The sequence below is a fragment of the Penicillium taxi genome (genome assembly GCF_028828555.1).
Source record: "Penicillium taxi strain IBT 34144 chromosome Unknown utg000002l_segment0_segment0, whole genome shotgun sequence".
Classification (NCBI taxonomy): Eukaryota; Fungi; Ascomycota; class Eurotiomycetes; order Eurotiales; family Aspergillaceae; genus Penicillium; species Penicillium taxi.
The window spans coordinates 3,556,574-3,570,374 of NW_026643204.1; the positions used below are offsets into that span (position 1 = coordinate 3,556,574).

General features: G+C 45.2%; 4 protein-coding genes across 4 annotated transcripts; 1 reads left to right on the forward strand and 3 right to left on the reverse strand.

The window, feature by feature from the left end:
• Positions 1 to 322: 322 nt before the first annotated feature.
• Positions 323 to 1,803, reverse strand: N7495_003241 (tRNA dimethylallyltransferase; the record flags this gene model as incomplete). The annotated part of the gene is made up of 2 exons (XM_057205910.1): positions 323 to 1,654; positions 1,708 to 1,803. 2 exons carry the CDS (start codon positions 1,801 to 1,803, stop codon positions 323 to 325), a joined length of 1,428 nt encoding a protein of 475 aa, XP_057066517.1.
• Positions 1,804 to 2,102: 299 nt separating this feature from the next.
• On the reverse strand, positions 2,103 to 3,596 carry gatA (4-aminobutyrate transaminase gatA; the record flags this gene model as incomplete). Its single annotated transcript, XM_057205911.1, has 1 exon — positions 2,103 to 3,596. The coding sequence occupies one exon, from the start codon at positions 3,594 to 3,596 to the stop codon at positions 2,103 to 2,105; it is 1,494 nt and encodes a 497-aa protein (XP_057066518.1).
• Positions 3,597 to 7,303: 3,707 nt separating this feature from the next.
• Positions 7,304 to 11,635, forward strand: N7495_003243 (uncharacterized protein; the record flags this gene model as incomplete). The annotated part of the gene is made up of 5 exons (XM_057205912.1): positions 7,304 to 8,269; positions 8,335 to 8,787; positions 8,814 to 9,719; positions 9,747 to 10,769; positions 10,826 to 11,635. 5 exons carry the CDS (start codon positions 7,304 to 7,306, stop codon positions 11,633 to 11,635), a joined length of 4,158 nt encoding a protein of 1,385 aa, XP_057066519.1.
• A 1,169-nt stretch (positions 11,636 to 12,804) lies between these two features.
• On the reverse strand, positions 12,805 to 13,579 carry N7495_003244 (fungal specific transcription factor domain-containing protein; the record flags this gene model as incomplete). The annotated part of the gene is made up of 2 exons (XM_057205913.1): positions 12,805 to 13,069; positions 13,143 to 13,579. 2 exons carry the CDS (start codon positions 13,577 to 13,579, stop codon positions 12,805 to 12,807), a joined length of 702 nt encoding a protein of 233 aa, XP_057066520.1.
• Positions 13,580 to 13,801: the final 222 nt, after the last annotated feature.

Here is a 13,801-nt window from a genome sequence, read left to right on the forward strand (position 1 = left end):
CAACCTCGGGGTTTTTACACAATCAGCAATTGAAAGATAAGTATAGAATTAAGTATAGAATAGAGCATATAATTAAGCATGGAACGGAACATAGAATACAGCGAGGAAATGAGCATGAAACTAAACACAGGATAGAGAATAGAACTCAGCATGGAATTAAGTATAGAGTTATGATTCTATTGGCCGCCTCCACAGTGGCCCCCGGAGGAGCGGCATTTTAAAAATGCTAGAGGGCTCAACAACCTAAAGCACTATAGCCTGATATGTGCAAATGACTGGTATTCTATGTAAACATTGAATGATATGACATCGACTCAATTCTTTATGATAGTTGATTTTCAGCACTAGATGCAGCCGCTTCTTGGGCTTCAAGATCCCGTTTCCGGAAATAAGCATCCCTAGCCTCTTTCTTCGCTCTAGACTTAAGAACCCCCTTATGTTTGTACCCATTTATATGGGTATTCCACGTATCCTCACCAACCATAGTCTTTCTGCAAATATCACACGTAAAAGTCTCAAGCTGCGACACCGGTTTCTCGCGCGTCTGCTCTTCTTTGGCACCAAGGATAGTACTCGCAAGATCCGAGATAGTTTTTGGATGAGGTATTGACTCGCCCTGAAGAAATGACTCAACCAACCTTTCAGATGGCTCGCCAACACGTTTAGTCCATTCATCCACATCGCTGCTATCGAGGAGATAGAGACGATGTGTCATGTCTGCTTCAGAGAGAGCTCGCCATAGTTTATTTTTAATCCACTTGACCTGCGATACGCCGTACTGGTGGTTCGCAATCCGAATCAGGTCGAAGCAATTGAGTTGGATTTTCGTCAGCTCCTGACTCGATTCACCTTTTTCCAGCGCTGTGAAGTACGGTGCCATTTCTTTGAACCCGATCGAGACCCATACGCCACGGGTCTGATCAACTTCAACTCCCTGTGCCGCTCGAGTCTGGATGTAGTCGGACATCTTCTGCGCCTCGGACATCAACCCTTGCTGGACCATAGCGTCGACACGCGTATCAAGTCGTTTATCGAGAACTTCCTTTTCGGTATGGACCCAAAAGAGCAAAGTGTTACTGAACCGCAAAAGTCCTCGATCCTGCAAAAGAGACACTTTTTTCAACGCCTTCTGCTCAGCGTAGATGTCAGAGGCTCGCTGTCCCGTTTGGAAGTAGATCTCTAATGACCGGCGGATTTTCCGCACATCCTTAGGATGCCACCGCGCCGCCATGACAGGATCAACTTCCCGTAGCTTTTCCATCAATACTTCCGGTGGCGCATCTAGAATCGGCCATTTCTCCGCTGTTACCGATACCTCTTCATACAGCTCTGATCCATCCTCGTCGCCCACCTTTTCATTCACGAGTTGGTCGCGGAACAGAACAGCCTGTGTATAGTAATGTGTGCCGCCGACAAGAATAGGCAGTTTCCCGCGAGAACGAATCTCGTCAATGAGCCGTAGGGCTTCATTTTTGAATTTGCTGATGCGCCACGGCTCTGAGTCTAGTTCGATGAAGCTTAGTAGGTGGTGCGGGATGCCTTTGCGTTCTTCAATGGGGATTTGGTTCGTGATTACTGGGAGGCCGCGGTACATTTGCATTGCGTCTCCGTTGATTATTTCGCCGTTGAATCGGGAGGCTATATCTACTGCGAGCTATCTGGAGCTATTAGCTTTCGTTCGCATGGTCGGGGGATAGGGCGATCAACCTTCGACTTGCCGGTGCCTGTGGCACCGAGGACTACTATCAGGGGATCCATGGCTCTTTTTCTTTGGTAGAATATGGATCGGAGGGTTTGGAGCATGACAAGTGTATTGCTCGTTGGTGGGGGAATCAAGGAAAAAGTTGTGATCGTTATCGTGTAGCTTATCGAGATCGGACTTACGCCGAAAGTATGGAGTAAAAGAAAGCAGAACTACAGAAGCATTGAATCGTGAAATTATCTTATTTTTAATTTATATCGTCATTGAACCTGTATGGATGTATCTAGTTTATCTAGACCATTTTTTGAAAAATAAAAAACATCCCTCATAGTAACCCGAAAAAGACAAAACCCGCTCATTAAACTCGATCAAATACAAATGTCAGAAAAACTGCCTGGACTTAAAGGTTGATAATCTTCTCGAGGCTCTCGAGCAGGATATCGGCGTGGTGCTTCTGGAAGACCAGCATGGGGCGCAGGCGCACAGCGCTGGCACCGCTACCACCGATGTTGAGACCGACGGACTTCGCCTTCACGACGAACTCGTCACGCTTGGGGGTGTCCCAGGCAATGAATGTACCTTGGCCCTTACCACGCAGGTTCTGGAAGTGTGTAGGGTACTTCTGGGCGAGGCGCTCAAGACCGGCGTACAGGTAGGCACCGGTGGTGGCAGTGTGCTCAACAAGATTAAGACGCTCAACCTCCTCGATGATACCGCGGAAGATCAGAGCACGGGACGGGTCACCCATCCAGGTGTTGAACTGGCGGTAAGGCTTGTTGGGGCGCAGGGCAGAGTTACCGTAGTAGTAACCGGCAGTCTGGGCCTTCTTGGAGAAGGTGACCATATCGGGGGGAGAGGTGAGGTTCCAGTGGTCGTGGGCCCAGAACTTTCCGGTCGCACCGACACCAGTCTGCACCTCGTCAACGATGAAGAGTACATTGGTGCGCTTGGTGATATCACGCAGGCCCTGGAAGAATGCGGGGGAGGCGTGGTTGTCACCACCCTCAGACTGGATGGGCTCGACAATGACGGCGGCAACGGGGTTGTGGAACTCCTTGATGAGCCTCTCGACCTCCTCCAAGCAGCGCTTTTCCTCGGCGGCGTTCTCCTGGACGTGCTCCTCCAGAGGGTACTTCAGCTGGGGGAAGGTGGCCTGGGGCCAATCAAAAGAGGGGATGTCCAGCTTGTGAATAGGCTTGCTGCGAGTGGTAGAAAGGGAGCCGAACAGGCGGCCGTGGAAGGCAGATTTGAAGGACAGGATAGAGAGCTGGGGAGATCCGGGGGACTTGTTCTCCATGGTGGACTTAAGCTCCTCCTCGGTGAACTCGACATCGGGACCACCACGCTGCTGCTGGCGGTAGTACATGAAAGCAGCCTTGTAGGCGGTCTCGTTGGCGTCAGAACCGGCCATGGCGGTGAATACCTGGTTCAGGCCCTTGGGCGCGGCCTTTAAAATACCGGTCTTCAGGATATGCGACCAGTCAGCAGAGGGGAAGTTACCCAGAGCAGGGCGGTTGATCAAGCTGGTGACCATCTCCGGGGAGGCCGCGACCTCCTTGAGGTGGGGGTTGTTGTAGCCAACGGGGATGGAGGCGATCTGAGCATACACATCGAGTAATTGGTTACCATCAAGATCAACAATGTAGTTACCAATGGAATTGGTGTAGTCGGCCAGCAAATTTAAACTGCGGACATCGAATACTTCATTGAGCTCAGCAGCAGCGGCCTTGTTCTTGGGACCAGGGATGGCGGTCAAGAGTGAGGGGGCAGATGGCTCATTGGGGAAGAAAGGCTTCTCAGCTGCTCGGAGACGAGCGGTGGTGGAGAGAGCACGGAAAGCAGGCACACGAGTAGCAGTGCGCAGCTTGGTGCTGCAACGAAGAGCGGAGGCCATTGAAATATCTTATGTGTAGATACGTCAAGGACAAGTTGGGGTCAATCGAGATAAGGTCAATCGAGATAAGGTGCGGGGAAGGATGGGAGCAAAAGTTCAATCCGGTTCAGAGGCCGAATCCTTCCAATACAAGAATAGTAGGAATCGAAGAGATGAAGGATAAAGAAAAGTAGCACGAATAGTGGTGGGACAGTAGAATTTATATCAATTGTGTACTTATCTTTAGTTGCAATGAAGAGCCTCTGTAGATTGGACTTCGGCAGTTTGAGCCAATCAAGTGTCTCAGAGAGAATCAAAACGCCGAACTTAAGTCATTGACGAATGAAGAAAGTCCATCCCCGCGAGTCGGCTTCTGTTAACTATTTCAATTCTGACCAACAAGATCGATCTTGCTTTCCTGAACTAGAGATCTCATTACGAAATGCAATTTCAGCATATTTTCCAGTGCGCAACTCCGTAAACACATGATGATCCGACGATAGGCGGCGAAATGACCGAAATCTACCGCAATTAGAACATACGATCCTACTCACATCCACAATTGAACTGCCTCATGCGTACACCTTAGAACCATGATAACCATCAGATTTCAGTGGAATATAAGGTTGTCAGTCTCAATTTTACATTGTAGCGTTATGTGAATAGAAATGATGTCTGGAGCTCTTGGTATAAATGACAAGCTTAATTCCCTATACTTGGAGTTCTGCATAAGACCTTGGAATATTAAATCCTGAGCTGAGAAGTGCCCTCCAGAATTCTGACGTTCATCAGCGTAGCTTATTCAACAGAAGATTATTGACCATAAATGAAACTTGCAAGGTTTGGAGCCTTGGAAGTGGATTTGTTTGATTCTGGGTCCGGGAGTATACATTTATAGTTGTGCTTGGGCACCATCAGCCGTCGACTGACATATAAAGGTTTTTGATTTTAATTTAATAGCTATGTATTTGGTTATCGGCGGAGATTTGAGGTTAGAAGAAGGTTTCCCATACTTGATGAGCATCTTCGTCGATAATTAGCTATCTCCGTTAGCTGAATTGGGATTCAGAATGATATCTAATAACTTAGAATTTTAATAGCTTATGAAGAACATCGCTCAGACTTGGATCTGAGGCTACTTCTCACCAAGCACGAGTGTCTATCACCGAATGGAAGTCTCATCTTCTTCTCTTCTTCGGCGAACAAGATCAAGGACGAGCTCCATGTGTCCTAAGTACATTTTTCATAGGCGAAAGTAACACTGATGAAGGCATTTTGGCCCTCCTCTGTTTTCCTTTCAGTTAAAACCGAAGTTCGGTGTATTCTTATTAACCGGAATCGACAATCCCTCAGGATCTGGGTTGATAGCGTATATCCGAAGATTCAACGCAGTACTAAGTTAGTGCTTCAGGCTCCAATATCGGTATAGAGATCGATCCACAGGACAGGCTGAGATTGTACAAGATACACCGAACGGTGAGGTCAGAATTGTCTATGAGAAAGTTCTCCGTGACACGAATGGCGATGAAAGAAGCCCCAATGTTAGCCCCCAATGTTAGCTTTCAGGTGGTCCATATGTCAGTCTACAGAGCTGTAGGGGGCAGTAAGATAGACAAGGTGATAAGAAAAAGAAAGACTGTTACTCATAAATATGAATAGCGATGAGGGGGATGGCGAGAAACGGGTCGTGAGACAGTACGTGACGGCAAGGCGAGTGACCAGGTTACAACTTACAAGATTGCATATGTCCAACATCGAGAGGACAAACACTCCACATTCAAGAGTTCTAGGTTGGACCCAATATATAGATACGTCCATGCCTGGGTCTTACTGAGTTATTATACTACTACGTAGTTACCTAGGTATTTACACTTCATTATTTATGCGAATTCTTGTTAGTGGGCTCCCGGGGTTGCATAAGAGCACAGTGGACCATTAAGCATAGACTAGAAAGTAGATTTATTAGTCAAAATATCTTTGGTCTTTCACACATCAACTTCGTTGAACCCTTACTTTATTTCCAGTTTCAAATCTTCACTTACATGTATGCTCACATGATCGTGGTCTATTTTCAACTTGCACGAAGAGGGTGGAATCGAACGAACAAATTAGATAATTTATATTCAGATATGTGTGTGTGTCATCATGTAATACCTTTACTGCAGTAACTACTGCAGTAAAGGAGAGTTAGTTAACGTGAATCCTGCTTGTTCGGAACGCCCTTTCAAAAAACGTACAAGTTCAAAGTCATATTTGAGATCAAAACACAATAAAACTGACCAAATAACACGATATTGATCTTATACCATACTTTATCACACTTAGAGCAGGTTGGCTGGCGCCTAATTTTAGGAATTTTAGGTAAATCAGTTTCAGTGGACACATTCTGAGCAGCTTCACCATCAGAAATATATATCACTTCACCAGCATTCTCACTACCAATATTGTTCTGAATCTTTTCTAAACTCCCTAGACTACACTTGTGAATTACTGCGGCACCATAAAACTTCTTCAAAGGAGAAAAACAGCCTATATCCAAAGGCTATCAAAGATATGAATCATGCGGTAGCATATGAAGTGCGATAATATCGTTTTCTCCATAAAGTTGATCGAATTCAGAGGTATAGTGGCGACCATGACCATCTAATATCAAAAGACAAAAATTACCTCTTCGATTCATAATATTAGGAATAAAGTATATCTTTGGCCAACCGACACCAACCTCATCGCTAGTCCATCCATTTAAGCTAAAATTGATTCGCCATTTACCCTCCTTAGGGAGCTTATGAAACTACCGTTCCAAAAAACTCCTTCCCTTCAAAGATGATGTAGGGTGGAAGAGCTTCTCCAGAAGACCTTATAGCTTCAATAACAGGACCCATTCGCGATCCCCAGGCTGTAAAACAGCTCTCCAACCATGATATTCAGAAGATGTAATGACTTTTTGGTCGTACTTACTCCCATCGCGAAGCCAGATTCGTTAAAGTTGAAGATGTCGTACAAATCTATACCATATTCTTGGATAGTGTTTTGAACTAGTTTAAACCATGTTACAATGATTCTAGGGTCTTGAGCTTCAGCTCTCCTAGAATCATGTTTTTAAGAGAGCCGTAAAGACAGGTTTTCGCGACACTCAAGAAAGCCTGTTAGTTTTTGCTGATAGAAGGGGGTATCGGAGGTGGTTGAAAAACGCGACCGGAGTAAGAAATTGGCCATATCTCTGAACATAGCGGGGCAAGAGCTGCACCTCTCTTCTCTATAGAGACTAGCCAATTCTCTCCATGAATTCTTTTTCAATCTCATCAAACTTAAGGCGAGAATGACGTTTTTCAGCCCAACTTTCAATACCATTCATTCGCGAATGCAGAGTTGTCTTTGGTACATCAAATGATCGCGCAGCGGCTGATAGAGAAGAATATTGCCCATCTTCTATAGCTTGAATGGCTAAGAAGATACGCCCCTCCTGCTCTATTAATTTCTGTCGTTTTTTAGAGCGAACAAGCGGGATTCACGTTACGGCAGATGACGAAGAAATATTACTAATACAGACTAACTAAAACAGGAATTGGCCCTTTGACATGTATTGATAGGGCTATGAAATGTAATTCCCTATATCCGATTATTTTCTCCTGAGGGGCTCCATTAGCTAATTATAAGGGCAAATCTCTGATTTTTGAAATGTGTGCAAAGTTATCCTCCTTGTCTGGCCTGACATTACATCGCCAACCATGGAGGGCTTATCCGAAAAACCCAACTATCCTGGGCTGAATGGAAGTGCCGAAACTATCGTCGAAACATTTCAATGTGGCCCTCGGACTCCTGAGACCCCCAATGAAAAGACTCCCAATGACAAGCTTAATGGAGACGACCCGGAACTTGGAGATTGGGCGTTCGGCTCAAGAGTGAAGCAACTGAAAGAGAGAGAGCTTTCCGCTGGACTGACAAATCGTGAACTTGGTGTAAGCTGGAGGAACCTCAATGTCTCGGTTCCCGAAGCCGACTCGGCCATTAATCACAATGCCATCTCCCAATTTGATCTCTTGCACCATTTTCAAGCTTTCCGCCATAAGCCTGCTCAGAAGAAAATTCTTGTTAACAGTCATGGTTGTGTGAAGCCTGGTGAGATGCTTTTGGTTCTGGGACGTCCCGGCTCAGGATGTACCACTTTGTTGAAGCTTCTTGCGAACCGTCGCGGTGCCTATAACATAGAAGCAGATATTCGCTTTGGGACAATGGATCATAAAGAAGCAGAAGCATACAAAGGCCAGATCGTGATGAATACCGAGGAAGAAATCTTCTTCCCTACCCTCACGGTTGGCAACACCATGGATTTCGCGACAAAGAATAAAGTTCCGCTTCACAGGCCAACAGATCTACCCTCTGCCAAAGAATATCGTGAAGATTTCAAGGACTTTCTCCTTGAGTCTCTGGGCATTTCTCACACAGCCAACACGAAGATTGGTAACGAGTACGTCCGCGGTGTCTCTGGCGGCGAGCGGAAGCGCGTTTCAATCATCGAATGTATGACAACTCGCGGTTCGGTTTTCTGTTGGGATAACAGTACGCGTGGTTTAGACGCAAGCTCGGCACTCGATTGGGCCAAATTTATTCGAACCCTTACCGATGTTCTGGGATTGGCCAGTATCGTCACCCTTTACCAGGCCGGAAATGGAATTTATGACTTGTTTGATAAGGTGAGCTTTTCCCAGACTTCTTCAGCTGGAATTATGAAATCAAACTGACTCGAAAAACTTGAAAGGTCTTGGTCCTGGATGAAGGTGAAGAGATTTACTATGGTCTTATGTCTGAAGCAAGACCGTTTCTCGAAGCGAATGGCTTTGTTTGCCGTGAAGGAGCAAATGTGGCAGACTACCTCACTGGTGTTACAGTGCCTACTGAACGCGAGATCAAACCCGGCTATGAAAACTCCTTCCCTCGCACAGCCCGTGATATTCGCTCATCTTATGAAGCCACTCCTATCTTTCAACAAATGATTCGCGAAGAGGAGGAGTATCCGAAGACAGCTGCAGAACGCACTCAAGCATTCAAAGAAACTGTCACTATGGAGAAACAGAAAATCTTTGGCAGAGAAAGCGTCTTTACTATCAGTCTTTACCAGCAGATTCTGGCATGCATAGTTCGTCAGTATCAGATCCTTAAGGGTGACAAAGCTACGTTTGCCATTCAACGCTCATTCAATCGCTTTGTGTTGGTTCTCTATTCTACAATGCTTCGGAGGAAAGCTCTGGTATCTTCCTCAAGTCTGGTTCCCTTTTCTTTACTATTCTCTACAACGGTATCTTAACACCTCTTGCCGAAGTTGTCGCATCCTTTACTGGTCGCCCAGTGCTTGTGAAACATAAGCACTTTGCATTTTTTCACCCTGTCGCCTTCTGCATCTCACAGATCGTTCTTGATATCCCCGTTTATCTCTTTCAGATCTCTTATTTCTCGTTGGTTCTGTGTTTCATGACAGGACTTCAGATGACTGCTTCAGCTTTCTTTACTTATTGGATCCATCTTTTCGGCGTTACTCTCTGCTTGGTGGAGATGTTTCGTGGAATTGGAGCTGTCTTTTCGACCTTTGATGGCGCCTCTAAAATTTCCGGTTTCCTTATCACAGCCCTCGTCGTGTATGCAGGCTACATGATTGAGCGACCATCAATGCATATATGGTTTGGCTGGATCTTCTATGTTAACCCAATTGCCTATGCCTTCGAAGCACTTGCTACCAACGAATTCCATGGCAAAATAATTAATTGTGCCGGCGCAAATTTGGTTCCGTCAGGTAGTAGTTACATCAACATCAATTCTACTTACCAGGCGTGTACTGGCGTTCCTAGCGCTGTTACAGGTGCTACCTTTGTTACTGGTGATCAGTATCTCGCTGCTATGAATTATTCGCATACTCATATCTGGAGAAACTTCGGATTCTACTGGGTATTCTGGGCTTTCAATGTTTTCGTCACTGTTATGGCTACTATGATGTGGAGCGATAGCTCGGAATCCGGACCCTCGATGCTTATCCCTTACAAGAAGCGACACTATCACGCGAAAGTCAACGATGAAGAGTCACAAAATACCGATCAGGGCGCGACTAAATCCACTTCATCTGATGAAAATGACGAAGAGACTGGGAATTTGGCACGTAACTCATCGGTTTTCATATAGAAAGATTTGACTTACACTATGAAAACTCCTACTGGAGATCGAGTCCTACTTGACAAGGTTTATGGCTGGGTTGAACCAGGCTCACTCACTGCTTTGATGGGTTCTAGTGGTGCAGGAAAAACTACCTTGCTCGATATTCTTGCTCAACGAAAAACTGAAGGCACGATCAATGGAAGTATCATGGTCGACGGTCGTCCGCTTCCTATCTCGTTCCAAAGGTCCTCTGGGTACTGTGAACAACTCAATGTACATGAACCGTTTGCTACTGTCAGGGAGGCTCTTGAGTTTTCGGCTCTACTCAGACAGCCAAAAGAGCTTTCTAGAGAAGAGAAGCTTGCCTACGTCGACGTCATTATCAATCTCCTGGAGCTACATGACATCAAGGACACACTGATTGGTCAAGTTGGTGCAGGACTTAGCATTGAACAGAGAAAACGAGTCACCATTGGTGTGGAATTAGTGTCAAAGCCCAAGATCCTGATCTTCCTCGACGAGCCCACCTCTGGTCTAGATAGCCAGGCTGCATTCAATACCGTTCGATTCCTACGCAAGCTTGCTGATCATGGACAAGCGGTGTTGGTTACTATTCACCAGCCCTCTGCGCAGCTCTTTTCGCAATTCGATAACCTCCTACTTCTCGCGAAGGGTGGTAAAATGGTGTATCTTGGAGAGATCGGCGAGGACGGCTCTCGCATCAAAGAGTATTTTGGAAACCTTGGAGCGCCGTGCCCTCCAGGAACTAACCCCGCTGAGTATATGATTGATGTTGTTTCTGGCAATATCGTACCTGGCGTCGAATGGCATCAGAAGTGGTTGGAATCATCACAGCATCAATATATGGTTTCTCATCTCGATCAGATCATATCTGATGCAGCTTCTAAGCCCCCAGGCTTTGATGACGATCAAAACGAATTTGCAACGCCTCTTATGATGCAGATCAAAATCGTGACCCAACGCATGAGTTTGTCTATGTACAGAAATACTGGCTATGTGAACAATAATTTATTCTTCACATCATTCTGGGTATATTCAACGGCTTTACCTTTTGGAACATCGGAGAGACGGTTAGCGATTTGCAGCTCCGTCTTTTCGCTATATACAATGTCATTTTCATCTCGCCCGGTGTTATCAGTCAGCTGCAACCTCTTTTCATTTCCCGTCGTGAAATTTACGACGCTCGCGAGAAGAAAAGTCGTATATACTCATGGATCGCATTTGTGACCGGTCTCATCGTCTCGGAATTCCCATATCTATGCATCTGTGCAGTTCTCTATTACGTGTGTTGCTACTGGACTGTTGGTTTCCCGAGTTCCTCGGCCCGCGCCGGTGCGGACTTTTTCACCATTTGGATATACGAGTTCATCTATACAGGCTTGGGTCAATGCATCGCTGCTTACGCGCCCAACGCGACGTTCGCTGCCTTAGCCAATCCCCTATTCCTTGGTCTCCTCGTCGCTTTCTGTGGCATGCTTGTCCCCTATAGTGAGATCACAGCCTTCTGGCGATACTGGCTCTACTACCTCAACCCATTTACCTATGTCAGTGGATCTCTTCTTACCTTCGCCATTTGGGATGTGGACGTCAAATGCGCCGAAAGCGAGTTTGCTGTGTTTGACCCACCTAGTGGCCAGACCTGCAAATCATATCTTGCCGACTATCTGGAAAGCAGTCTGGGTGCTGCAGCCAATCTTGTTAACCCATCCGCCACTTCGGGATGCAAGGTTTGTGAATATACCAGTGGAAACGATTACCTGACTTCTTTAAACATCAAACACTACTACTATGGCTGGCGCGATATTGGAATCTGCTTCATCTTCGTCCTAAGTTCTTACACTGGTGTGTACTTGATGATGAAGCTTAGAACAAAGGCCTCCAAAAAGGCAGAATAATTTGTTCGGGTCTTTCAGTGATTGGCTCTTTTTTTGCATCTTCTTGTTATTTCTTTTGCAGTTTTGATCATGTCCCCGGGAGAGTTTGCATTTCATACGAATGATAGATATTAGAAATATCGGTTTAATTTAGAATAATTTCAATTATAAATTCATAAAGCGAGACAATATTACAATTTTGTCTTGCATTGGCTTTTTCTCATGCAAAGTTTACGGATCTTCAAACATTTCAATGTCCTTGCATATGTTCCCTCTCTTGGGCTAACTATTATTCCACAGTACTTGAGTTGAGCCAATTAGGTACCTAGGTACTCATTCCGAGATCCCCAGATCTGCATCCGTCCTACTATTTTGCGGTATGATACGAGAAGCATTATCCTTGGGGAGATTTTTTGGCTTCAGGGGAAGCTTGTACTTCAGATAGTGACTGCTGTCTCTAATTATTGTGGTAATGGGTCCTTACCGTAAGTATCGATCATAAGCGGTAAATTAAAGGTAGACTCATAGGGAGATTGTATAGGCCTGTTGTACTAGTACTTGCGACTTGAGTACTTCCTGTGTGACACATCATCGGGCACTTGCCAATGTTAAAAGGGTGCTAACTATGAGGGAGAGAAGCCCACAGAGGATGATCAGAGTAGGCAAATAAATTGAGCAGTAATATAAAATACCTAAATAAGAACTTTGATGTAAGCTAAGTCTTGAGGACAGGTTTGAATATCTTCACAAAAAGCGGTGTGGCACGTGGTGAAATCCAAGGTTTGAAGATTAATGTTGGAACTTTTCATCGATTTGAATATTTGAAGTAAGCTTATTATCACGAAGGCGATAGCACTGTAAGAACAAGAAAATATAAGAATGAGCAAGAAGGAGTTATATGTTATAGAACCTGCTCACTAATAGGTTGATATAGTTTGCATTCACTGGACTCAAATCCAGGGCTTCAACTACGTTTGCCTGCCTCATATCAAGAACATATTCAGCGGAGTCATCAATAATCTTGAGAATGTAAGAACTTGGCCTACAATTGAAAACAAAGTCACGAACAACACTGAACTCAGCGCGGGCTGTTTCTCGCAATACTCGATAAGCCACTAAACCAATCCTCAAAGATGAGATCGGAAGCATCAGTCGAGTATTAGAGCCTAATTTTATATTTTGAGAAAAAATTATTCGTTATTGGACGACGATATTTTCCCTCCTACACTTGTAATGGCACACGCCGCAACGTCGATCATTTGCTTGACAAATGCCTCTAACTGGTCTCTTTGAAGAAGATCCTCGGCCTCAAGATCATATGTCGACATGTCACGCATCAATCTGGGGAAATTTCGTAGGAGCTCATAATCATTAATGGCCGATGGAAGAGCAGGGTCTTCAAGGATGTTGCACAATATAGTGACTGACGCGACGAAGGGGTAAAACAGAACGATCCTAAAGCATCATATTCGATGTTACTCTAAACACTTGGCTTGGTTGGGTTGAAGCAGTAACGAGGAGTACTCACCAGAAACTCCCTTTATTGAGGATATGGTATGCAGTTTCCAAATACTTCAACGAAGAGCGACTAGCCTCTACCGCTAGGGCGATGCCGGTAGCGATCACGGTTCTTGTGCCGTCTGAATTCATACTACCTCTAAGACAGCGGTTGCTAGCCTGATGAACAACAGTCATGCAATGTAGATAGTCTAGTCGAAGGACCAATGAACGTATGTTGATACCTCCGACTTCCATTCGCTCGTCGCGGGAAAATAGAAGACTCGGGCGCAGGATTTTGGGAATTCCCAATCGCCACTTCTCCAGAGAATCATCTAGTGTCCGAATATCAATGAGAAGCTCCATGTTTGACTTCCGGAAAGCAGATACTGAGTAAAGGGATTCATATGCTCGTGATTTGATCTGGTTTAGTTTGACATCAGTGGGAAACATGAGAGAGGGATGCATTTTATCAATTGGAAGACCACTTGCGAAGCTTGTCGAAATATTCTCTATATATCTTGGAGATTGGGTAACATCACAATGGTTATCGCTGAGAGCAGGCTGCTGACGAACTCGAAAACAGAGATCTTTATCGAATGTATAGCAAATCCAAAAAAGGTTTCGCAAGTGGGTTCCCGTGACATCTGAATTATTATTGGAGGAGGGCTGTGAGGAGTATTCGGGTTC